General features: G+C 43.0%; 1 protein-coding gene across 2 annotated transcripts in view; it reads right to left on the minus strand.

The window, feature by feature from the left end:
* Nucleotides 1–25893, minus strand: part of LOC143664259 (serine protease 38-like) — a 37297-nt gene extending 11404 nt beyond the window's left edge. Inside the window, exons 1-3 of one of the 2 annotated variants that reach the window (XM_077137950.1) lie at nucleotides 25706–25893; nucleotides 3859–4021; nucleotides 3033–3304 (exon numbers count right to left, since the gene is read on the minus strand). In XM_077137950.1, coding sequence (XP_076994065.1) covers nucleotides 3033–3304; nucleotides 3859–4021; nucleotides 25706–25718 — 448 coding nt within the window. In that variant the 5' untranslated portion in view covers nucleotides 25719–25893. Of the gene's footprint in view, nucleotides 1–3032; nucleotides 3305–3858; nucleotides 4022–4373; nucleotides 4609–25705 lie in introns of those variants that run through there. The other variant, XM_077137949.1, reaches the window with a different exon arrangement.
* Nucleotides 25894–26633: the final 740 nt, after the last annotated feature.

The following is a 26633-nucleotide window of genomic DNA, read 5'->3' on the forward strand; positions in this document are numbered from 1 at the left end:
ATATAGGTTATGGTATAAATATATAATTAATATTCCTAAAGTCCCAGAAATTAAAGAAACCTAAGTTCTAAAACATCCAATGTAGAAAGAGTATTTATAGAACTAAGAAATCCAAATGTTTTAAAAATTCAAGCATGCATAATTTAGGTAAACCTTTGGCAAACAAGGACTACTTAACATTGTTTTTTTTTTTAATACTGTTTTAAAAATAAAAATAGTCATGTCTTCTTATTTATCAATGTTAAGTTCAATACAAGCAAACAATTTTATTCTCCTGGGATATGTTTTTGGTAAATTTATGGAGATTTACTGATCAAGTTAAACTCCTAAATGTTTAAAAGGATGGAAAGGGTGTTTGGGTGGTTCAGTGGTAGAGTGCTTGCCTGCCATGCTGGAAATCCGGGTTCAATTCCTGGCCCATGCACTCTATCCTCATTCCCGAAAAAAAAAAAAATTAACATGATGGAAAATGCAAATTTCTGTATAACAAAATTGAGTTATCATTCTGACAAACTTTGCTTCAAACGTTACTGTGTTTTGTAGGACGTGGGCTTGAAGACAGTTTCCAAGATCTTTTTGGGAACTTACGCGTGTAAGATCTAGGCTGCCTTTCCCGAGAGTCCTCTAGAGCAGACTCTACATGACCTTCAACCTTAGAGACTGAATATACTGGAAAAAGCACCAGTGAAAGACTGTTTTACAACCCAGATAAAAGGACCTTATCAAGTCTTATTGACCACTACCACGGAAGTAAAACTACAGAGAACTGGCCCCTGGGTCCACATGTCCCAACTAAAATGTGCACCAAGCCCTTAGGAGGTTACTTCCATTCTGGATCTCAAGCTAAACTTGACATGAGGAGTCCAGAAGCCAACAGCATCTAACGTAGACAGCTTCTGCCCAAGACACAGGAACAAGCAGATGACACCAAGATCATGGATCAAGGCATTTCTAAATTTCTTATCTTATTTTCTGTCTCATTTTCACTGTCTCTCTAAAGGTTCTCTTATTCGTCCTATACCTTTTACAATGCTCAATCTCCATCCCCAGTAATTCCCTACTCTCGCCATGATTTCCTTTTATCTCCTCTTTACACTGTTTCTCCCCTATAACCCCAACCTTGAAACAATTTCTTTGTCTTTCTAGCACACCATATAGCAAATAAAACCAACCTGAATAACTGCTGGGTCTGATTCCATCCTCCACTTACTCCCCCAAATGGGTAATCCTCTAATAACCACCCCCCTCAATTAGAGACATGGCCCTGACAGGAAACATCAGATATGCAATCAAATAGATATCTTGCAATGACTCTGGGCTTCACTTTAGGAGGTCCCAAGGCTGGGATTACGTGGCCTCTCTAACCCAAGAAACGTGATCTTTCTATTAGATTCCAGACAGAGAAAACAGTCACTTTGTAGGACAGAGTTCAGTCTCTATATGGCATGACTCCTTTAACTTTCATGAGCCAGGAGCACACTGTAGGGGCCACACCTCCTTTAGAGACACCATTTTTCTCCAAACATCCCAAGGTTTTGATAACATAAGAACCTATTCCACTCAAGGCACATATTTCCAGTGGACTGAAAGGCAAAGGAAACTATTGATTAAATGGGACTAAAACATCAGATAATAAAGATGATGATGATTATGATCCCCCTTTTAGAGTTTACAACCAATTAGCTTTACATGTCAATATTCCATTCCTTAAAGGTAAAAACTAACTTTATTAGGTTCTTCAAGGACATTATTTTGTATTCAAAACATACAAAGTACTACCCATAAATTAGGTTAGCCCCTGTCATATAATATAGCTTATTCTGTTCTTCAAAGGACTATTTCTGATAAGCTTCCAAAAGGGAAAATTAAAAACATAAGGACTCTTATGTGTTTCCCATACTACAGAAACTCATGAAGAGACTATTACCAGATATGCAACAGCTGCAAATGGATCATGGAAAAACCCATAGCCCAGGCTCAACTCATGTGGTGTTCTGTACTTGGCATTTGGAACAGCTATCTCCTATGCTGGAAGACATACAATAAGGTTCCAGATGGTATTAGTAAAGGTAGCTTTAGAGTTAAGAGAAATCTATCTCCCAGCTAGAGCAAGGATCACTGATGAAGTATCAGAACTCAGCAAAACCACTCAACAAAATTGATAAGCATTAAATTATATTCTGGCTTCCCAAGGAGGTGATGTGCACTAGTGGGGACCCAGTGCCATGTATTCATAAATGACAGTCAAGAGGAATTTTATCGAGAGGTAGTGGCAGCAGATGCCCATGCTAAAATGGCAGTCAAGTTTCTTTTTGGTTGGCTTCTACGGTCATGGGGAGCTTGGCTCAGAGATACCCTAACAGGGTGCACGTTTATCTTCTTAATTGTATCCCTCAGTCATTGCTTAATCCCTCTCCTTCTTAACTGCTCTTATGCAGCCTCTAACTTGACAACTGATAGAACTGAGGGTATAAAACCTGTGAGAATGGGACTATGAAAATCTCGAACTTCATCTAAACCATGAAATCAGCAGTGAAACAGGAGAGATTTTTTAGTGTGAATGACAGACTAAAAATATCTTTGGTCAAGTCCTTATAACAGAGGGAATGACCAAAAGGGGGGGACATTGATAAAATTGTATAGAAAAAGCCCTGGGGACCCCTCAGATCCAAAAAATAAATAAAAAATCCTCTTTGAACTTCTTCTTAAGTTTTCTCTTCATATCTTTTCTGAAATTTGGACTCTCAGCAAGGCAGCTGACCCAGATCGCCCATCAAGCCCCTAATTCATGATGTTTGACCCAAAACAAAATAAAGATCCACTATCATAAACCCATTTCCATAAGATGGACAAATCTTCATCCAACCAACAGGAGTCTAACTTCCTTTTTATATATATTTAAAAATTGTTCGCCCTTCCTAGAACCCCACTTGAAGTGATCTGGCTTCCCTTGCTGCAGCAAAGCTTTGGTGTTCCTAATAAAATGCTGTGGCCTGCAAACTCGACTCCTATTTCTCTGACAGTTCTCTTACCTTTTCTTGAGACTAGCCCCCATCCTGTAGCCCAGCAAATCAGATTCTGAAGGTTCACATTTGGAGGTGCCAGACAGATGGGTAGCACTGACTCAGAAAACACAATTGGGGTTTTCAGTTGCACCAGCGCGATGTCGCCTCCAATGGGGTGGTATAATTTGTAGGTAGGATGCAAAATCACCTTATTCACCTCAAACCATTGGGTATGTTTGGTGGCAACCCGAAGGTTAACGAGGCCCACGTACATATCGAATGCGTCCATAGTCTTGTCCCTGCGTGAACAGAACACAACAGCACAACACTGCTGCAGGGCGGGAACTGCTAATCACAGCCCCACCTTCAGCTCCCATGCCCAGAGGGCCCTACAGTATGGCAGCCCAGGTGAGATCCAGACTGACTCACTCAGTCTGGATATGTGAAACCATGTCCTTTGCACGATGGTGGGTGGTAGTCACCTCACAGAACTGCCACCCAAAGGAGTCTGTGGTTGGGCCCAGGGAGGGCCAGGGGTCTTATTAGGGCCCGCCAGCCACCAGCAGCCAGGGTTGGTGAGCCTGTCGGGTGAGCTGCTCATGCCCTCTTCTTCTACAACTTGGCTCCACACCTCATCACAAAGAGCTGATGCTTTAAGGGCACAGTTCTTCCATTCCTGGTCGATTTGTGTGCCAAGGTCTGTCCTAGCTCACCCAGTCACCCACCTGTAGAGAAGTCCTGCAGTGCTTATCTCTTCCAAGTGGCCCATATTCACATGGCTAGCCCCCCCCCCCCCATGGTCTGCTTGGAGGGCCTGGGAACTCCTGGAGGGGGCAGGCTTGGGGACACTCACTTGTCGAAGCAGTGGGCTGCTGAGAGAATCCAGTACTCGTTCAGGATAGAGCCACCACAGATGTGGAATCCTCCGTAGTGCACGCTGACCTGCCATGGCCACTTCATTTCAGGTGCAGAACTGCCTCCCAAGATTTTCCCTTGCACATGAGGTTGGCCACAGGCTGGGGGAAGAGGGACAGAGCAGGAGAGTAACAGAGTTGCTGAGGGACAGGGACAAGATACAGGGATTTAAAGCATGGGAAGATGAGGCAAAGGAAATGGGAGTGAGAAAGCTGAACAGGTGAGAAAGGAAGAGAAGAACCAGGAAGAGCAGAACCGAAACAGAGAGAAAGGACTGAGATCCCAATGCAGGGGAGGGGGCAGCAGAGAAGGGCCCTACGGAGACCATGGCCAACCCCAGGGGCCAGGACAGGCCTAGACCAGCCAGCCCTGGGGGCTGGTCCCTGTGGGGGTGGGGAGAACTGGTTTCTGGGGCCCGCCGTCCGGGGATCAGGGCTGGAGCCGTGGTCGTACCCACGTCTTCACTCAAGGAGATGACCTCATTGACCTTCCATTGGGGGGTCCTGGCACGGGGTGTGGCCTGCGTGGAGGTCCCCGAGCGGGACGCGCCCGCCCCACCCGGGGGCAGCAGCAGCAGTATCAGGAGGAGGCGGCCGGGCAGGACCAGGGGCCACAGCGCAGAGGGACCCACGTGCAGGCAGGACGGCAGGACGGCCATGAGGCCGGAGAGTCAGGCTGCGGGAGGGCTCGGTGCCAGCCCCGGACACGTGACCGCGCCCACCACCACGTGACCACGCCCTCTGGAGCCCGGGCGCGGCGTGGCGCCCCCTGGAGGCCTGACGGGTGGCAGCGCCCTCTGCCTGGAACTGCTGATTCTTCGTTTGCTCTCCGCCCACTGTCCATGGTCTCCTTCCCGGGACGGGCTGTTGGCTGATGAGATGGAAACCATTCCGGGTGCTTCCCAACCTCCAGCTTGGCCATATGGGGCATTCACAGCATGTCCACATGTGCAAGGACTTTTCATGCCGCTTCTAGGTCGTGTTTGCTAATGCCCTCTTGAACAAAGCAAGTTATATGGTCAATAGAAATGAAAGGGATTGGGAAATTCGCTGCATTTCTTGAGATGTCTATCAAAAGTACACAGTAGACAATATGCACACAGATGAATGTGACTGTGTTCCAACAGAACTTCATCTATATGCTCTGAAACTTGAATTTCATATAATTTTTACATCTCACAAAATATTCTTTTTGTTGTTGTTCCCAACCATGTAAAAACAACAACAACAAAAAATGTTCTTAGTTCATGAGTTGTACAAAAACAGGCAGTGGGCCAGATTTGGTCCACAGGGCTGTAACCTGCCAACCTTTGCTCCAGATGTTCAGTATATTTCATGATATTAACCTCTTGTTTCTTATATTTATTGCCAATCATTTCTCTTCCCTGACCGTTCCTTGGCTTTTTAATATTGTTTAATTTGTTTCCAGAGTATTTATAATTGCTCAGTGGAGAATTTTTATGACAGATGCTTTAAATCCTTGTCCAATAATTCTAACATCTCTGTCACTTTGACAATGTCATCTATTGATTGTCTTGTCTTACCTGAGTTGAGACTTCCTGCTTTCTTAGTGTGATGAGTAATTTTGGACTCTATCCTTTGCATTTTTGAGTATTATTTTTTGAGACTCTATTTTCTTTTTAAATCTTCTATTTTAGTAGGCAGTCAACCTGTTTAGGTACAGTTTTTGTGGACTGTGGTTCAAACACCTATTTAGTTTATAAAATCTCTGTGGTGCTTTTCTCCTCCACCCCACTTGCATGTTTCCTGGATGACAAGACCCCATCCCACCCATATTCTCAGTGCTCGCTGGGGACAGGGAATAGTGCTGCCTCATTACTGCATGTGGGGACAGAAGACACAGTTCTGTCTACGTATTCAGCTTAGGCAGGAGGTTGTGGATATCGGACAACTGCTTAAAACATTGATTCTCAACCAGGAGTGATCTTCCTAGGGAATATTTAGTAATGTCTGGAGATATTTTTTATGTCACCACCGGAAAAGAGGTGCTACTGGTGTCAAGGGTGTTATTCTGCTATACAGCCTACAGCGCATGGGACAGCACAATAAAGACCTTTCCAGTCTGAAATGTCAATAGGGCTGAGGTGAAGAAACCATGGTTTGCATGTTTCTTGGGGTGGTGGCATCTACTGTAGGAGAAGGAGTTTGAAGATAGAGTTCCATCCAATGAGCTCTGTTTCTGCAGCACCTTGTGTAGTGAGAGAAGGGTGCAGCCCTTTCATGATGTTTGTCTTGAGAATAGGCAGGTGTTCTAGTTTGCTAGCTACTGGAATGCAATATACCAGAAATGGAATGACTTTTAAAAAGGGGAATTTAATAACTTGCTAGTTTACAGTTCTAAGGCCATGAAAATGTCCCAATTAAAGCAAGTCTATAAAAGTGTCCAAATTAAGGCACCGACAAGAGGTTACCTTCACTCAAGAAAGGCCGATGAAGTGCAGGGTTTCTCTCTCAACTGGAAAGGCACATAGTAAACATTGCAACATCTGCTAGCTTTCTCTCCAGGCTTCTTTGTTTCATGAAGCTTCCCTGGGGACATTTTCCTTCTTCAGCTCTAAAGGTCTCTGGTTGTGTGGCTCTCATGATTCTGGTGGCTCTAAAAAGGACATTCTCCAAATGTTTCCTCTTTTAAAGGATTCAAGTGAACTAATCAAGGCCCACCTGGAATGGGTGGAGTCACATCTCCATCTAATCAAAAGTTAATGCCCACAATTGGGCACATCGCATCTCCATGGGATAATCTAATCAAGTTTCCAACATGCAATACTGAACAAAGTTTAGAAGAATTGGCTGTCTGTGTGTTCTAGTTTGCTAGCTGCTGGAATGCAACACACCAGAGATGGACTGGCTTTCAGTAAAAGGGGATTTATTTTGTTAGTTCTTCAGAGGAAAGGCAGCTAACTTTCAACTGAGTTTTTTTTTTTTTTTTTTATGTGGGAAGGCACAGGGTGATCTCTGCTGGTCTTCTCTCCAGGCCTCTGCGTCCCAACATCTTTCCCTGGGGTGATTTCTTTCTGCATCTCCAAAGGCCTGGGCTGAGCTGCGAGTGCTGAGATGAGGTATGCTGAGCTGCTTGGGCTGTGCTACGTTGATTCTCTTATTTAAGCACCAGCCAATTAAATCAAACACCATTCTTTACAGCAGGCACACCTCTTAGCTGAGGGCAGATGTAAAGAACAACAGATGAGGTTCACATACCATTGGCTCATGTCCTCAGCAACACAACTAGGCACTTTCACCTGGCCAAGTTGACAACTGAATCTAACCACCACACCGTGCATGATTGGATTATGACTAGGCATGGCTCTTCCAGGGCACATAATCTTTTCAAGCCAGCACAGCAGGTATGTTTAAAAGATTTCTGTTCTGCTGAACAACCCTTTTCCTGATCCTTATTATTATTTTTGGTGCTATTTTATGTGTGTTTCATTGGCATTTCCAAGTTTTGAGGTTCTCTATGCCCAGGCTGAATATATGGAAGACAAGAGAAAACCCCAGGAAACTCAATACTGGGTGGTTCCTGGAGTCTTGAGGTCCCTAGCTAGTCTACTTTATTTTCTCCAGCTTCCAGGGTCTCTGCCAGGTACTTAGGTGTTTTGTCTAGGGATTTTGTGAGTGTGTGTCTGTGATTAAAGAAGGATAAAATGGAATGGTCATCATTCTTTCTACAACATTAAGGATCTTGAAGCCCTTAAAGACTACACATTTTTCTTCTTCCAGCTGAGTTTGCTTCCTCCAAATTGCTATTTCCAATTTAATTGATTTGGTGTTTATTTTTCATGTTAGAGGAGTTCCTTAGATATCTTGTATTCCTTGGTTTTCTAATTTTAATTAAGATGGTTGGAACAAAAAGGTGATTGGAAACTCTGGGGTGCTGATGTGGCTTGCTAACATTGGGCTTCACAGCATGTGGGCTGGGTGAGCCATGGGAGAACTACTGATATCAGCATCTATGGGACATCCGTCTTGGGCTTGTCAGGTTCCCCAAAGAAGAGTCCCAAGCCACAAGGTTCTGAAAACTGAAGCAGAAAGTGGTCACGTGTCTTAATGTTCTGCATTAAGCATTGTATATAATCTCCTAACCTTTTGATTTTGGTATCCAGAGCCCTAAACTGTGCCTAGAACTCACCAATGTTGATTACCTATTTAATGCTCTGCAGAAATTGCAACATGAGAATTCTGCAGTCGTCAGAAAGATACATCAGTCCAGAGATGCAGAAGGCAGAGGGGCTGAGGGATATAAATACTTCTCAAACAATTTTTACTCCCAATATTCCTTGATTTAGTATTCCCCCTCTTCATCAGATCTAAACATACTGGTGCCTTTTGAGAATTCTGGGTTATAAATCATGATGTTTTCAACTTTCTTTATGGCAGGCTCAGTTCTGTTAGGTCAATTGCTGTTTATAAATCTACCATCAGCTGTCAAAATCTTTTTTTGATTAAGATATAATTTACACACAGTAAAATTCACCCAGTTATGCAAGTTTTGACAAATGCACAGTCACATGACCACCATGATCCAGATATAGAGCAGTTCCATTACCTGCTCCACCCCCCACCTCTGCCACCAACCCCCCTGTACCCCTTTGTAGTCAGGCCCTCTCCCCACCTCTGGCCTCTTGTAACCCTGATTTCCTATCCACCTAGTTTTGCCTTTCCCAGAATGTCAAATGTCATCTATATAACTGCCAGAGTCTGACTGCTTTTACTTAATGTAATGCATTTGAGATTCACCCCTGTGCTGGTCAGTCAATCTATATGAGCCTGGAATTTTGTTTTCTGGAAGGTTTTTAACTATGAATTCAACTTCTGTATTAGATATAGGAATATTCAGGTTATTGATGTCTTCTTGAGTGAGCTTTGTTATGTGGTATCTTTCAAGGAAATTGCCCATTTTATTTAAGTTGTTGAATTCATGGGCATGAAATTGTTTGTAAGTATTCCCTTATTTTTCTTTCAATATCTGTAGTAATGCCCCTCTTTTATTCTGGTATGGGTAATTTGTGTTCTCCCCCTGTTTCGTTCTCTCTCTCTTTTCATTAGTCTGCTTAGAAGTGTGTTGACCTTTCAAAAATACAGTTTTGGGTTTCATTCATTTTCTCTATTATTTTTCTATTTTCAATTTAATTGCTATTTGCTCCTGTATTTCATTCCTTCGGCTTGTGTTGGGTTTAATTTGGTCTTCTTTTTCTAGTTTCTTTAGGTGGAAGCTTACATCATGGATTTGAGACCTTTCCGCTTTTCTGATATAAACATTTAATGCTATATATTTCTCAACATTACTTGAGCTGCATTCCATACATTTTGATATGTTGAGTTTTCATTTTCATTCCATTCAAAATATTTTGTAATTTCCTCTGTGACTTTCTCTTTGGCCCATGGATCTACCTGCACTTGAGTCTATTTCTGGAATTTCTGTGGTGTTTCACTAGCCTCTCTATCATGCACAGGCAGGAATTATAGAGTATTTAGTTACACCATGTTGATTTTTAAGTATGTTTTAATATCTGGAATGACTAACTCTTACTCTACCACTGTTCATTTTTATTGTTTCCTAGGGACTCTTGCTTGTGCATTTTTTTCTTTACAAACCTTGAAATCAACCTCTTAGCTTTAGAAAAAGAATGTTGATATTTTCATTAAAACTGCATTCATCTTACCTATCAATTCATGAAACTTACATTCTTATGATGTTGACTTGTCATATCCAAGAATCCATATAAATAGATCTGCATCTATTTATTTTTTGTGTTCTAAGATTGTTCTAAAGCATTTCTTATATGAATTTAATACATTTCTTAAGATTATTCCTAGGGGTTATATATCTTCTTCATTGCTATCATAGGTGGTATCTTCTCCTTCATTATATAGTCTAACTGGCTTTGTTTAGGGTTTTGCTTCTTTGTATGCTACTTTACTGAATTTTCTTTCCATTTGTGATCATTTCAAAGCTATTCTTTTTATTATGGAATTCTAAGAGTTTTTAAAATATTCTAGATACAAATCCCTTGTCAGATATATGATTTAAAAATATATTCTAGCAGTACATGGGCTGTTTTTTCACTTTCTTGATGACGTCCTTTGATGCACAAAATTTTTAAGATGTGATGAAGTCAAATTTACCTCGGGTTTTTTTTTTTTGCCACTTGTGCTTTTGTTGTCCTATCTAAAAAGACCAAGCAAGCCTTACCCAAGGTAACAAAGAGTTATTCCTATGATTTCTTCTAAATATTTTATTGCTTTATGTATTACATTTAGGTCGATGATCCATTTTGAATTAATTGTAATGTGTGATGTGCAGTAGTGGTCCAACTTCACTCTTTTGAATGTGAATATCTGGTTGACCTAGCATCAAATGAAGAGACTATTCATTCCCCACTGAATGGTCTTGGCACCGTTGTCAAAAATTAACTAACCATAAATGTATGGGTTTATTTCTGGATTCTCAGCTGTATGAACCCGATTTATATGTCTATCGTTCAAGCCAGTTCCACACTGTAGCTTCGACATTTTGAAATCAGGAAGTGTAAATCCTCCAATTTTGTTTTTCTTTTTAAGATTGTTTTGGTTTTTCTAAGTCCTCTTCATTTCCATATGAATTTTTGGATCAGCTTGTCAGTGTCTACAGAAAAATTAGCTGGGATTTTGATATGGTTGCATTGAATCTGTAGGTCAATATGGAGAGTATTGCTTCTTAATAATATTACATCTTCTGATCCATAAATGTGGGATTATTTCCTTTTTTACAGATCTTCTTTAATCCATTTCAAGAATGTTTTGTGGCTTTCACTTAAATCTTGCACTTCCTTTGTTAAACTTACTAAGTATTTTATTCTTTTTTACACCATTGTAAATGGAATTGTATTCTTAATTCCCTTTTCAGTTTGTTCATTAATGGTATATAGAAATACAATTGATTTCTGTGTATTGCTCTTGCATCCTACTACTGTTATTAGTTCCAATAGTTTTTTAGTGAATTCCTTGGAATTTTCTATATGCAAGATCCTGTTATCTGCAAATGGAGAGCACTGTACTTCTTCCTTTCCAATTTGAAAGCCTTCTATTTCTTTCTCTTGCCTAGCTAGAGACACCAGTGCAATTATGAATAGAAATGGTAAGAATGCATGTCTTTGTCTTGTTCCCGATCTTAGGGGAAAAGCATTCAGTCTTTCACATTTAAGAAAGATGCTAGGGGTAGAATTTTTGCAGGTGCCCTTTATCAAATTGAGGAAATATTCTTCTATTCCTTGTTTGTTGAGTTTTTATTTTTACCATGAGTGTTTGATTTTGTTGAATTCTTTTTCTAGCTCTATTGAGATAATCATGTAAATTTTATCCCTTCTTCTGTGAATATTGTGTATTAAATTAATTTTTGGATGTTAACTCAACCTTGTATTCCTGGGACAATTTCCACTTGGTCATGGTGCATAATCCTTTTAATATGCTGTTGGATTCAATATGATAGTATTTTGTTGAGAATATTTGCATCTATCTCATAAGAGATATTGGTCTGTAGTTTTCTTCTCTTGTGATGTCTTTTTCTATTTTTGGTATCAGGGAAATACTCAAAGAATGAATTGAGAAATATTCTCTTTAATTTTTTGGAATAGTTTATGAAAGATTGGTATTAATTTCTGAGATGTTTGGTAGAATTCACCAGTGAAGCAATCTGGGTGTGGGTTTTATTAGTGGGAAGTTTTAAAATTATTAATTCAATATTTTTACTTCTTTTATATATAATAATATTTTCCATTTCTTCTTGAGTCAGTTTCAGTAATTTGTGACTTTCTAGGAGTTTGGTCAATTCATCTAAGTCATCTAAGGACCACCAGCTAGACTCAGGCCCTGCTTTCAGTGTTCTGGCATCCTGAACCCTCTTTTCGTCTTTTCACTCAATACCTCCTCAGGCCCAACATCCAGACCATCGGCCTGGAGCAGTCACTTCTGTGGCTGGCCTTGGTCCCTCTGACAGTCAATTAGATTGGCAGAAGACAAAGAACAATTTGGAGAAGTGAGTTCACTCCACCCAAAAAGGCCAAAACTTGAAAGGGATTGGAGGACGTGGCTTTGGAAGGTAGGCCTTGAAGAGGGATGAGACTTTCACATCATTGTGAAGAGACATGGTGCAATTATCAGAGTGCTGCCCATGATTGGTCCATAGTGCAAAGGCCTGAACTTTTGTTAGGTTGGGTGGAAAATGTAGATACACCAACTCTTGTAAAATCATACTGACGCATTCCATATGATTGGTAATTCTGATGAAAACATTTGGATACGGAATGTTTCCATTTACCCTTGAGCACTTTGGGTCCATATCATAATCCAGTAGGTAGTCATTTTCTTCAAGTTTAACAGCCAAGAAATTTGCTACCATCATCCTGGGAAGAAAGAAAGAGCTTGTTTTGAGAGAGAGAAAGCTGTGGGGGGGCCTTCCCATCTCCTACACCCACAACTAAATCAGACATGACTAACTACCCATTGTAGGTTATGTTGGGAGCTCACCGTGGTCTGGGTCTGGCTAGCCCATGCATGCCATTATCCAACTGTTCCCGCCCTAGAGACATGTCACATCCCTCCCTCACCTCACCTCACCTAACTGGCTAACAGACACAGTTTCCACCAGTCCAGGGTGATGTTCCTCTGCACACAGGCATGCACTTTTCACCAATACTGTTCTGCAAAGCAACAGTCAGCAGTTAGGGTCTTCTCAGTTCATTCTGAGCATGTGTCTTGCCATAGGTATGTGTAGTAGCTTTCAAAAATTCCCCCAGTATACATGAATGCTCTGGCTGTCCTAGTTTGCCTTCCAAAAGGAGAAACTCTATCAACAACTTTTCCTTCGGGGCCCCAGGTGCTGTACTTTATGTTTTAACTGTAATCTTTTATCCAGGTAGATGAAGCTTGCTCAGTTTCATGTCACTTCTTCACACCACTTCTTTACCTTGGGTGAAATTAGGGTTAGGTGAAACAAATGAGTGCCTCAAATCAGTCTTTCAGAGAGTGGGTTGGAGTAGACATACAAATACACTAAAAATATGCCCAGTAGGTTTACTAATAATCAGAAACCAGGGATCTTCACATTAAAACATAAAGTGCTACACTGGGAATGTAGACCACTGTTAAGTAGGGAGAGAAGTTCAAGGAGAAGCACCATACAGTTGTCCTAACATTTATAGGTTTTCTTTTTTTTTTGATTCAGCTTTTACTTGGATGCTGTTTACCCTTGACTGTTTCCCAGACTTCTGGGAAAGTTGGTTCTGATCATTTTTGCTTCTTTTTGATGTTATTGTTGGGGGGTGTACTGGTTGAAACTGTTACCTTAGAAAAGCCATGTTCTTCTAATCCAATCTTGTGGGCACAGACTCACTATGGGTGGGACCTTCTGATTAGGTTATTTCCACGGAGATGTGACCCACTCAAATATGGGTGGGACCGTTTGATTAGGTTGTTCTCATAAAGATGTTACCCACCCAAACGTAGATGGGACCTTTTGATTAGGTTGTTCCTATGAAGATGTGACCCTGCCCATTCAAGGTGGGCCTTAACCCCCTTACTGGAGCGCTTTAACAGAGGAACATTTGGGGGAGAACACAGATGTTTGGAGCTGTAGACAGAAAAATGCCCTGCGAGATACTAAGCTAAGAAAGGAAATCCAGAGTTTGCCCTGGAGAAGCTAAGAAAGGTACATACAGAGAGAAAGCCACTGGACTCAGAAGCTGCAAGCAATGAACCAGGAGCAAGGATCAGCAGACGCCAGCCATGTGCCTTCCCAGCTGACAAAGGTGCTCCAGATGCCAGCAGCCTCTTTTCCTCCAAGAAGGTATCCTCTTCTTGGTGCCTTAATTTGTACATTTTCACAGCCTTAGAATTGTAACTTGTAATTTAATAAATCACCTTTATAAAAGCCAATCCCTTTCTGGTATATTTCATTCCAGCTGCTTTAGCAAACTGAAATGGGGTGGGAGGCATTCACTGGGCGATTTCTTAGTCTGCCATCTTTCGCCAAAATAGTTTTGTAAAAGAAGAACAAAATTGGAAGACTAACACTAAGTATTTTCAATGCTTACTATAAATGTATAGTTAACAAGACACTGTGGCATTAGTGAAAGGATGGATAGACACATAGATACATAAAACAAACTCAGTGTCCTGAAATAGATCCATATATATATATATATATAATCAATGGATTGTTGACAAAGAAAAAAAGTCAATGCAATGGAGAAAGGGCAGTATTTTTAAAATATGGTGTTGGAACATTTGGACATCTGGGAGAACACACAAACACACACACATCAATACACCCCATCTCATACTAAAATGAACAGAAAATGGATCATAGATCTAAATGTAACATATAGAACTTTAAAACTTGTAGAACAGAGCAACAGAAATGCTTTATGTCAGTGGATTATGCAAGGAATTCATTGATACGACACCAGACACAATCAGTAAAACAAAGAATTGACAAACAGGACTTTATTAAAAATCTATGCTTTTACAAAGACACTGTTAGAAAATGAAAAAAAAAATCCATAGCCTGGTATAGAATAATTACAAACCACATATCTGATAGAGGACTTGTAAGCATAATATATAGAAGTCTCAAAATCCAATATAAAGAAATGACCTAACAAAAAATTTGGGCAAAACATTTCAAGGAATGTCACCAAAGAAGATATAAAGATAGAAATTAAGCTTGTGAAAAGATGTTCAACAATACTAGTGATTAGAAAACTGTATATTAAATACGCAATGTTTATACCAACTTCATTCATATTCATTAAAAAATGCAATGTTTATGGTAACTTTATTCATAATCTCCAATATCCTTCAATTGGTGAATACATATACAAACTGTGGTACATTCATACAATGGAATACTATTCAGCAATGTTAAGTAAACAAACTACTGATATTAGCAACATCAATGAGAATTTTCAAATTCATCAAGCCCTGTAAACTTTTTGTTTAACAGGTGCTCCTTTAATTTATTTCTCCTCTTGAATTTTCCTGTAAGCAGCAAGAAGAAACCAGGGCATCACTTGAAAACCTTATTTGGAAACGTCATCAAGGACAGTGCTTACGAGTACCTAACTGCAGGACACAATTTTGTTAAGCTTCTGCCACTACATAAAAGGATTCTCTTTCCTCAAGTTTTCAATAGTTCTGTCGCTGGCAGTGTTCTCAATACCCACATTTCCACTATCATACTCTTCAATACAATCTCGGTTGTTTCTATCATACCCCTCAAAATACTTCCATTCTTCGCACACTGCCTGATTCCAAAGCCACTCATAAATTTTAGTATTTATTAAGACAGTAGTCCATATCTGGTACCAAAACCTGTATTAGTTTTTTTATTAGTGCATAAAAAATTACCCAAACCTGGAAGCTTAAGAAAGCATGTATTTATTGTTTCACAGTCCTATACCTCAAAAGTCCAGAATTGTGTGGTTGAGTTCCCTGTGTGGTACCCTATGGTTGAAATAAGCTTCATCCATACTGACTTCTCACCTGGAGGCTCTGGGTGGAAATTCACTTCCAGAGGTTTTGTCAGGTTTCAGTTTCTAGAAGGTCTCTGTTTCTCTGCTGCCTCTTAGTCAGGGGATGCTTTCAGCAACTAGAGATCATCTCATTTGTTGTCATGTGGGGCCCCTCCATCTTCAAGTCAACAATAGTGCATTGAATCATTCTTGAGTTTTGAATGCCTCTGACTTTTCCTTCTATTGCTAGTTGGAAAAAAACTTCTGATTTGAAAGAGTTCATATGATTAGGTCAGGCCCACCAGAATAATCTATCTTTAATTCAAATGTGTCATAACATAATGCAATCTGTTTTAGTTTCCTTGGCTGCATAAGTAAATATCATGTGATGGGTTGGCTTAAAAAATAGGAATTTAATGGCTCATGGTTTTGAGGCTAGGAAAAAGTAAAAATCAAAGCACCACCAAGCAATGCTTTCTTCAAAGTCTGGCATTCTGAGGCTAGCTCCCAGTGAGCCTTGGTCCTGGGCTTCTCTGGCACAAGGCAGTGTATATGGCAGCCTCTCCTGGCCTCTCCCTTCTCTTGCAAATTCTCTTTTCCATTGACCTTCAGCTTCTTGCTTCCTGTGGCTTTTTCTCTTTCTGTTTGAATTTCATTCTGCTTATGAAGGAGTCCAGTAAATAAGATTAAAATCGATCCTGATTGAAGTGGGCCACATCTTAGCTAAAGGAACCTCATCAACAGTTCTCTGCTTAGAACTGGTTCACACTCACAGGGATGGACTAAGTTTCAGAACATGTTTTTCTGGGTTCCATAGTTCCAAACCACCACATTCCACCCTATGGATGCCGAGAGAAATGTTCTTTCAATGGGCAAAACACATCAATTCCTTCATAACATCCCCAAAACCTCAAGCCAAGTCAGTAACAATATAAAAAGTCTCATAAAAATTGGTTATGGGTGTGGTATATCCTGAGGCACAGTTCCCTCTGTCTGTGGACGTGTGTTACCTAGAAGACAAGTTATTTCCTTCTAATGTACAATGGAGGGACAGATAAAGGATAGATATTCTCACTTCAGAAGGGAAAAACTGGAAAGAAAACAACAGGCATCATAGGTCCTAAACAACTCTGAAACTCAGCATAGCAAACTCCATTAGATTTCAAGGTCTGAGAATCATCTATAGATCAATTTTTTTGTCCTTTGGGCCTCATGGAGTGGCAGCTCCATCCCTTCCAAGAGTTTGTGCCACAGCCATGTTTTCCCCAAACAGTGGGTGAAGGCTCTACTGTCTCCAAGCACTGAGGTGGCACTACTCTTCCTGAGTAATGGGCAGATGGCCCTAGCCTCAGAGCACAGGATTTTCCAAACCATCCATCTATGGTTTCTTTGTGCTTAAGAGTTCGGTTTTTTTTGTTTTTTGTTTTTTTAGTCTTTTCCTCTAGCATTTCACCATAAACAGCAAGAAGAAACCAGGCTGCATCTTCCACATTTCTCTTGGAAATCTCAGCTAAATATCTAAGTCCATTGCTTTCAAGTTCTGCCTTCCATCTGACATCAGAACTCAAGTTTGCAAACTTCTCTGCCACTTGCAAACAAAGATTGCCTTTCCTCTAGTCTCCAATAACACAGCCATCATTTTCTTCTAAGGTCTCATCAGACGTCCCTTTAGCATCCATATTTCTACCAACAGTCTGTTCAAAGCAATCAAAGTCTTTTCTATCACTTATCTCATAATTCTTCCAGTCTCTACCCATTACCCAATTCCAAAGCTGTTTCCTCAGTTCTGGATTGGCAACAGCAGTATCACACTCGTCTGGTACCAAAATCAGTTTTAATTTCCTAGGATGCCTACATAAAGACCATGAAACAGTTCAACTTAAACAATAGAAATTTATTTGCTCACAGTTTTGAGGCTGGAAAAATGTCCAAATACAGGCGTAATCAGGGTGATGCTGTCTCCCCAAAGGCTTTGGTGCTCTGGAGCTGCCTGCTGGTGATCCTTGGCTCCTCTGTCACATGCAGCATCCCCTGATCCTTACCTTCTCTTCTGGGTTCCATTTTAAGCTTCTTTTTTTCCTGTGGCTTTCTCTCTCTCTCATGTTTGAATTCATTATGCATACAAAGGACTCCAGTCATAGGATTAAGACCCATCCCAATGAGGTGGGTCACACCTTAACTAAAGTAGCCCCATCAAAAGGTCCTAATCACAATGGGTTCACAGAGCATGCTTTGGTGGGGGTACACCCAGCTTCATTCCACCGCAGTGCATATATGTTTGTAATTGTTGTGTCTTCACAATGAATTGACCTTTCATTTAAAAATATTTCTCTTCATCTCTAGTAGTATTTTTAAAATTCCGTTTTGTCTAATGTCTTTAGAGCTAAGTCCAGCTTTTCAAGGTTGCTGTTTGCATGGCACATCTTTTTCCATTGATTCACTTTTATTTGGATCTTTGAATCTGATCTGTCACCTTTTGAGCAGCATAACACTGGACTGTTTTTTCCAGTCTAATATTCTCTGCCTTTTGAGTGGATGAATTATTTAGCTCCTTCATATTTTTAATGTTATTATTGACATGGTTGGAATTATCTCACATTTTGCTTTTGTTTTGTGCATCTCATATCTATTTTTGTTTCATTTCTCTTTACTGACTTCTTTTTCATACACTGCATGTTGTCTAGTGTAACATTTTAATTCATTTGATAACATTAAGTATAAATGTTTATTATTTTTTAGTGGTTCCTATGACTTTTAATATAGATAACTCAATGGCAGTTTCTATTTTTTGTTTGTTTGTTTTTTCTATATCACACTTTCCTGTATCAAATATCTCATTTTTTGTTGTTGAAAACAATATATTGTAGCAACTTTGGCTACACTGCCATGGGGCTTGTTGTGACTTGTCTGAATTAGTTTAGTGAAGTCAATTTCCCCTGCATGTGAAGGCTTCTGTGGTGCTCCTGGGAGAACATAATCTTTAGTATGTGCAGTCTTCCTGTCCACCAGGGATGTCTGTGGTTTTAGCTGCTCTCTGTGTCTTTTTCCCTGATCTCTCCATTAAGGTTCTGGCTTGTCAGCCTCTGCTGGTTTCATACTCAGCTGTTAGCTTCCACTAATTGCTAGCAGATTGCTCTATTGTTTTCGACAACTTCCTGAAGCATAAAATGCTCCACAGTTTGATCTAGTTGAATTCAAGCCCCTTGGCAGAGACAGGGTTTTCCCAGTTTTTGAGGTTTGCTCTGACCTTCCCCTGGGTTATGGAGCAGGAGCTGTGTTGGGGGTGGGGGAAGTGATTGGCGATACCGGTGTTACTGCCAAGTTACACCAAGGTACAAGTTAGCACCTCCCAGTATGAATCTTCTGCAGCTGAGAGACGGGGAGGTTGGGATCTGCTGATGTTCATGTAGCTGAAAATACCCAGAATAGCTCTTTTTCCTTAAGAAGTTGGTGGGGATCAGAGCTTCCACTTGGCTGCTGAGACCACCAAAGTAGTTCTCCTGCAGAACCAAATGGTGTAGTAAAGAGGGAGTGCATTTTCACTAGCGGGGCACCCAGATCCCCCCTCTATAACGAGAGGTGGGGATGATGAAATAGATACGGCTTGGCTGTTGCCATCCACTCAATCTAGACAGCATGGAGCTGTAGAAAATAGGATATGCTCATGCTCATTGGCTGGCAAATCCACCCTGAAGAAGATTCAATGAAATCCCTATCAAAATCAGTGGTTTTTTTTTTTTTTTTACAGGGATCAAAACTGATTCTAAAATTCATATGGTAATTCATTATCATATGAATTTTTCAATCTTGAAAAACAAGAACAAATTTGGAATGCTCATACTTCCTTATTTTAAACTTACTACCAAGACATGAATCCAAAGACAGTGTGGTACTGGCATAAGGATACATATTAGATCAATGGAATACAATTGAGAGTCCTGAAATAGGGTTCAGAAGTGCCAAGACACTTTCTCTCAATTCAAAGGGGGGTGGGGGGTGGGGGTGGGAGTGGGGCGACAGTGTTTTCAACAAATGTATGGGACAAGTGGATAGTCAAATGTAAAAAATGAAATTGGACCTCTACTTCAGAGTTGGTAGGAGTTCACAAGAATTAACTCATAATGAACCATAAACCTAACTGTAAAGAGCTAAAATGATAAAAATCCTAGAAGGAAAGCTAATAAATCTTCATGATTTGAGGTTAGGCAATGTTTTCTTAGATCTGATATGACTCTCATTTGGTCACAGTATACAATCCTTTTTATATGTTTTTCTTGAGTACATACTTCTTGGATTGTTAACTTTTGGTTAATTTTCAGAGTTCTGAAAAAGCTGATTTTAACAGTTTTTGACAGTGCTCTTGTTGCTTGAAGGAGAGGTGGATTTTCTGAGTTCCTTACTCCGCCATTACCACTGATGTAACTTTAGTGGAAAAGTCTATCTCAAACAGTTATATGTTGTATAATTCCACTTAATGACATCCTTGAAATGAAAAATTATAGAGATGAAGAACAGATTAGTGGTTGTCAGGGGATGAACAGGGATGGGGAGTTGTGACCACAGAGAAGCAGAACACATGGAATCCAAGTACACAGAGGTAGACACACACACAAATAAATGCAGGTTTAAAAAAATGAAAATTGAATATGGTCTATATACGGTCATAGAATAAATGTTTTCCTTAAACATGGTCTGCAGTCTAGTTTTTCATATTGGACCAACGTCAGTTCTCTGGTTTTGTTGCTGTACTACCATTATACAGAATGTCATGATCGGGGGTGTGGGCGAGGAGCACCTGAGACTGCACTATCGTTAAAACTTCCTAAGAGTCTACAAGCATTCCAAAATGAAAAATTAAAAAGAAACAGGTGGCTTTCCTCCAAAAAAAGACACCTTAAAAAAGTCCATGTTATCAAGAAAACAGAAAAATAAAAAAGTAAATAAAAACAATATAAACAATTTCAAAGTATTTAAAGTTCATGAAGTGGCATTAGCTTAAGATCACAATATTCATTGGATTAAATGGGATTTTAAATGGATTGAAATGGTTGCCCTCTAGAGAAACAATGGCCTGCCATTCCATTATTTATTCAGATCTGCATGTTGCTTTTATGTGTAAAATATTAAAATGATCAGATTTTACTTTGTTTAGTTTGTGGTTCTTTACCACGGATCACAAACACATAGGCTAACCAAACTATGCTAAAAAAGTGTAACCAAACTATGCTAAAAAAACTCATATTTAATTTCAAGAGCTAAGTTAAATTATTAATCTTATAAAATTAGGCAGGAAACCCTATGACTAGGAATCTGGTGCCAATAACAGTGTGGAAATCATGAAATCTTGTGACTATGAAGAAGGCTGATCCATAAATATTGTCAGAGATCCATCTCTGACAATATGGTCTGATGATTTGAAAATATTATGAACACCAGAAAACACATGTTTTAATCCTCATCCAATCTTCTGAGGGCTGCCATTTCTTTTAATACTGAGTCAATATTGTAGGGTGGAAACTTTTGATTAGGTTATCCCCATAGGGATGTGGCATACCCAATTGGGGGTGCATCCTTCTGATTAGATGGAGATGTGACTCCACCCATTCCAGGTGAGTCTTGATTAGTTTAAAAGAGGAAACATTTTGGAGAGAGCTCAGAATAGAGATATGGATGTTTGGAGATGCTTGGAGCCCAGTAGTTGCCACCATATGCCTTCCCATGAGGTGTTAAGCAAGTCAAACTTAGAGAGAGCCAAGGGAAGCCTAGAGATGAAAACTAGCCCCAGAGAAGGAAAGTGAGGAGCCCCCATAGGAACCGAGGCTGGAAGCTGTTTGAAACCAGAAGCCAAAGACACCAGCAGATGCCAGCCACATGCCTTCCTAGCTGACAGAAGTGTTCTGGAGCCATCACTCTTTCTTGAATTAAGGTGTGTTTCCTTGGATGCCTTCATTTGGGCATTTTTATAGGCTTAGAACTTGCAACTTATTAAATTCCCTTTTTAAAAGCTATTCTATTTCTGGTATATTGTATTCTAGCAGCTTAATAAACAAATACAGATGGCAAATGGTGTTTTGAAATCTTCTGAAAGTTGTGTTGCCTCCCAACTCCCAAGCCCCCTCCTTGGCCTGGCTTCCCACACTGCTCTAGCCCATACCTGGGCCTGACTCCAGGACCCCAGCGCTCAGCCTTAGTTCTCAGCTCTTCTGTACAAATCTGAACATGACTCATATGCCCTAGGTCTGCCTCCAGTCTCTCCAGTCCACACCTGGCCTGACTCACGTTCCCCTCAGCCTGTTCTCTCTCCTGTTCACATCTGGGCTATGCTTCCCCACAAGCAGACCTCCAAGCCCACGATGGCTGTGCATCCTGGGTCTCTCCGAAGCAGCTCAGCCCACAACCCTGCTTGCAAGTCCCTACTTAGATCTGATGCCCTTTCCTTCATTGTACTGAGTTGGAGTGATGTAATTGGACACATGCAGTTTCTCTTGCAGCCCTGATAAGGTTAGCTGGGGTGTCTCATCTTTGCGACTGAGCCCTGAGCTCTTGGAGGAGAAAGACTCTGTTGTGAGAGTTCCAGGTCTTCTGTGAGACCCTCGCCCTTGGAGTCCTTCTTTACTTACAACATAATCCAAGTTTCCCTTGCCTGAACCCTGGCATGACCTACCCTGTTCCAGATGCATGCTGGGAGGTGGCTACATCAGGCAGGATGTGGGATGGATCCATCTAAGATGTACCCAGCTTAAGGATGGCAATGTTATCCCCAAAGTCTTCAAGGAAGTTTGGTGCATGCAAACTGCTTGAGTCTGTAATCTCTGGAGAGCCGGCTATAATCTTCTAAGAGTGGGATAGATTTGGTAAAATTCCAGCTAGCTGACCATGCAGATGGTGAGATGGCTGGGCACCAACCCTGCCATTTCGAGGGAGGCCGTCCCACATGCATTCTTGCAGCTTTAGATCAGAAGACTCTCATGTCTCACAGAGCTGTGGAACACTCTACTATATAATATGGGGACCACAAAGTGGATTCGAAACCTTGGCTCTCTCTAGGTTTGACTTGCTTTACTATACAATATGGGGACCACAAGGTGGATTCGAATTTCAATCGAGGGGTTTTAGAAGAATCACAGAGCCTTTGAACTGGAAGTGAATAGCCACCATCTAGGGGAAGCCACCTAGCTTCTGAGCTGACAGGCTGTTCCCTATGGTCCATTATCAGCGATTCAGGGCTACTGTAACATCCTTGCACCCACCTTGACCCTGTACCCTTCCTGCGTCCTCCTGCTGGTGGGTGCAGGACAGAGAACGCTGTCGACACAGGACTTAGGGGCCTAGCTTGGTTGCATTAATTAAAACGTTGAGTGGTTCAAGGCTTCTTCAACCTCTCTGTGCTTTGCTTTGCCACATCTCAGAATGAAAAACCTGGGTCGCTTTCTGGGGTTCTTTTAGGGAAGAAAGGAATCCAGATATGTTGCTGAAGTCCAGAGACTATTCAGAAACAATGGATATGTTCATTTCCCGGTTCCTTTCTGGAGCCGGTGGCTGCTGGTGGCTGTCAGTGGCTGGGACCTCCTGATACCTGAAAGACTAGGAATGAGGTCAGAAATGGGGGTGAATTTACTCTTTTTACTTCATTCATTCATTTATTTTTTAATCAATGGGAAAATTCACAGCCAGTGATGTGCACAGATCTTAAGTTTGCAGTTCCACGAGTTATGGCAAACGCGTTGTGCCATGTACTCCACCCTCCAAACATGACAGAGAACATTTCCATCACTGCAGAGAGTTCCTTAGTGCTCCTTCCTGGTCAATTCCTGCCCCCCAGAGGTAACAGCCATTCTGATTTCTATCCTCATGAGGTTTATGTTATCGAGGTCCAATCTCTAAGCTCTTGGGGAAACAAGCTCCCAGTTCCAGTTGGGTGGAAGATACGCCCATCAAAACGTAGCTCCCCTGGGTCCAGGTGGAGACAGAGCTAGACGCCATGCCATGGCCCCCACCCACATTTCTGGCCCTCACCCCTGCCCCAGCCCACCCCAGCAGGATCGACCAGGCAGGAGCTGACTCTCCAGGCCCCAGGCTGGAAGTGCTAAATGTCTCCAATGGAGAAGGTTCTAATGTGTCTGCCTGGATGGAGACGGAGTCTGCCCGAAGGCCACCCTCCCAGGACAGTGTGCCAGGCCCTGCTCTTGGGGAGGCTCACTCCCCACCCCCATATCCAGGATTGCCTGGTCCATCGATGATGACTGTTGACCTGTCCTGTTTGGGTGGAGGAAAGAAGAGGGTCCTAGGAAGGGAGTATGGCGGTCAGGTGTATAAGGCCACGAAGGAAATGTGACAGACAAACTGAGGCTGAGGAAGGGGTCATCAGGGAGGTGGGAGCCAGAGAGCCCCAGGAGCTCAGGGGCAGAGGAGAGGCTGAGATGCTGGAGGGGGAGCAGAGGAGGGAGGAAGGCTAGGCCCCCAAGGCCCTACAGTCAGAGTGGGAAGGTGGACCTTCTACTTTGCGGGAGAGGGAAACCAAGGACAGTCTGAAGCAGGAAAGCTGTGAAATTAAAGTCTTTAGATACACTGAGGAGGATGAGTATGTAGGAATTAAAGACATCGAGACAGAGACTTACCTAGGAAGAGGAGGGGACACAGGGCCGCCCAACTCTCTACTGCCCGGGCTATTTCATGCTTCCCTTTTCTCCACAGAAACCTCCCCCCCCACCAACCTGGGCACTTCCTTCCTGTCATCTCTCTCACCTTGGGAAGTGGTGAGACAAACCTCCTCAGCAGCAGGAGTCTCTTCAGCTCTGCCGGCACTGGCTACTCAGCTCTTAGAGGGGTTAAGAGCCACTGGTCAAATGTACAAGCTGGTCTGTTACTTAAGCAACCCGGAAGAGCGACCACGCATGGGATGGCTTATCATAGTTGGGGGGGGGGGGGGTGTCAAAATATGACTTGACGTATGGATGGAATGCGATCCTCTAGAGCGCAGCAAGAGCCTCCATTTGGATGATCTCAGAGGTTATGGGGAGATGTGGGAGGAATTGGGTTATGGAAGAGGTGCAAAGAGTCAAGGTAGGGGAAGATGGGAAGGGCAGGGGCGAGGGGAGAGGTGGAGGGGTTGAGTGAGGGGAGAGGTGGAGGAGAGGGGCGAGGTGAGAGGTGCAGGGGTTCCAGGCATGTCTGCCCGTAGCCCCACAGACCCATCCCTGCGCGCTGGGAGCACTCCCACATGTGTGTTGGCTGGGAGGATAGCTCTTGTCCAGCATGTCAGCCGGAGGCATGATATTTGGGGCCGGAAAGATCTGGAAGGGAGTTGGCACCATCCGAACCCAAAGAGGCTAAGAGGGTCACCTTGCCCCACGCCTGCCTCGCGGCAGGAGTCGGGGTCTGCACAAAGCCTCCCCACCCCTAGCTCTAACCTCTCGTTTTAGGGTAGGTGGCACTGCTCCAAATAACTGTGCGTAAAAATCAAGGCTTACCACTGAGCCCCAAGGGAAAGTACCCTAGCAGGGTCAAGGGCTTGCAGAGGCCTGGGGCTGGCTTCCCATGGGAGCCCCAGCTCTGATGTGCCCCTTCCGGGTTGGGAGTTAGAAATTCTCACCCCCTCTGCTGTCTCCACTCTGGCTCGTGGCCTCAATTGCAGCGGGCCTGGGCGGGGCGCAGTGGGAGACCAGCCCCTAGCCTCGGGTCAAGGAAGTGAGTCCAGAGGAAGGCAGTCCTGGCAACCCGGAGGAGCGGGAGTAGCATTCAGGAAAGAATGCCAAACACCAGACCCACCCCACCCCAGCGCCGCCTCTCTCCTGCCAGATCATCTTCCTTTGAACTTGGGGAAAATGGGAGGCAGATTCCTGCGGTCGGAAAAGCGTCGGCCTGTGGGACCGCTTCTCTGCAGCGGACTTGGGGATCTGAGATTGCGAGGGGCAGGGGCAGGCCATGCTGACCCATCTCCACAGCCCTCCCTGATGCTGTCACTGTCAGCAGCCAGCTGAGCCTGCATCTGTCCTGCAGCCTTAGAAGCTAGTGATGACAAGGCCATAGCCGGCACTGGGTCCTACTAGGACAGCTTCCACTTTAAGAAGCCTGTAGGTGATGGGTAAAGCTGGACCCATGCCACCGCACATCCATCTCCTGACATACTGGCTTGGCTGACACCTATGGACACCCTTCAGCGGCCAGGGTAGCAGTCAGTGGCTCCACATCCCCCTGGGGACTGCAGCACTGCCTGGGCATGGCTGCTCTGGGCTGCACAAGAGCACTGCCCTGCTCTCCCACCTGCCCCCCTTACCTGGTCTCCTCATCCTCAGTCACTGCCAGGGCCCCCTGGTCAGGGCTTCGGGTCACCCACCCTGAGTGGAAGCTCCTCAGGGTGGAGAGGGCTCTGTTCCCTCCACCAGGAAGCAGGTCCAGGGACAAGTTTCCCAAGAAAGGGCCTGACCCTGGCTCCCTTCCACGGCAGGCTTGGGGCAGAAGAGAGCAAGGCCGACGCCCTGCCTTTGTGAGTGCTCCAGGTATTTAACGAGGGCCCCAGCGGGTCAGCCAGAGGGCTCAGGAGGCTGCCCCACCCGAGTGGTGGGGCCCGTTACAGCCCTGAAGGAGGGCTGGGCAGCCCGGCATCTGTGGAATGTTCTCCAGCCTCCAGCTCTGCTGGAGCTGAGGACTGTGAAGCAGCCCCAAGGTCAGGCTGCAGGTGGAGCGGCCCCTCCCATCTCAGGCGCAGCAGCAAGGCGCCAGCCTTCCAGCTCCTGCCCGCCCGGCTAAGGCCGTGCTAGTGGGTCTTCCAGAACAGGCCTGCTCCGAACTGATCCAACACCCTTCCCCTCCACCTCAGGGATTGGTGTCTGCATGCAGAGAGCAACAGGCCAGCACCCTGTAACCAGCACATCTTTTTGAAAGATGCTAACTATTTTAACCCAGCCCCTAAAGATGAACATTTAGCGGGTCCCCAATATTTGCTATTACATGTGATGCTGCGATGATGCTTTCTTACATACTCAACATACGTTTCTGTACATGGATCTTTGAGAATGGAATGAATGGGTGGAAGGGTCCACACAGTTCATAAGTTGGTGTACAATGTCAAACTGCCCTCAAAAGGGGGGTGGGTGGCCTTGACCCCCCTCCCCCATCACCAGTAATACATAACCAAAGTGCATATGGGGAAAACATGAGCTGCTTCACATGCTCATCTTGCAGTGCGGGAAGCACCCCACCTC

The sequence above is a fragment of the Tamandua tetradactyla genome, chromosome 20 (assembly GCF_023851605.1).
Source record: "Tamandua tetradactyla isolate mTamTet1 chromosome 20, mTamTet1.pri, whole genome shotgun sequence".
NCBI classification, from domain to species: Eukaryota; Metazoa; Chordata; class Mammalia; order Pilosa; family Myrmecophagidae; genus Tamandua; species Tamandua tetradactyla.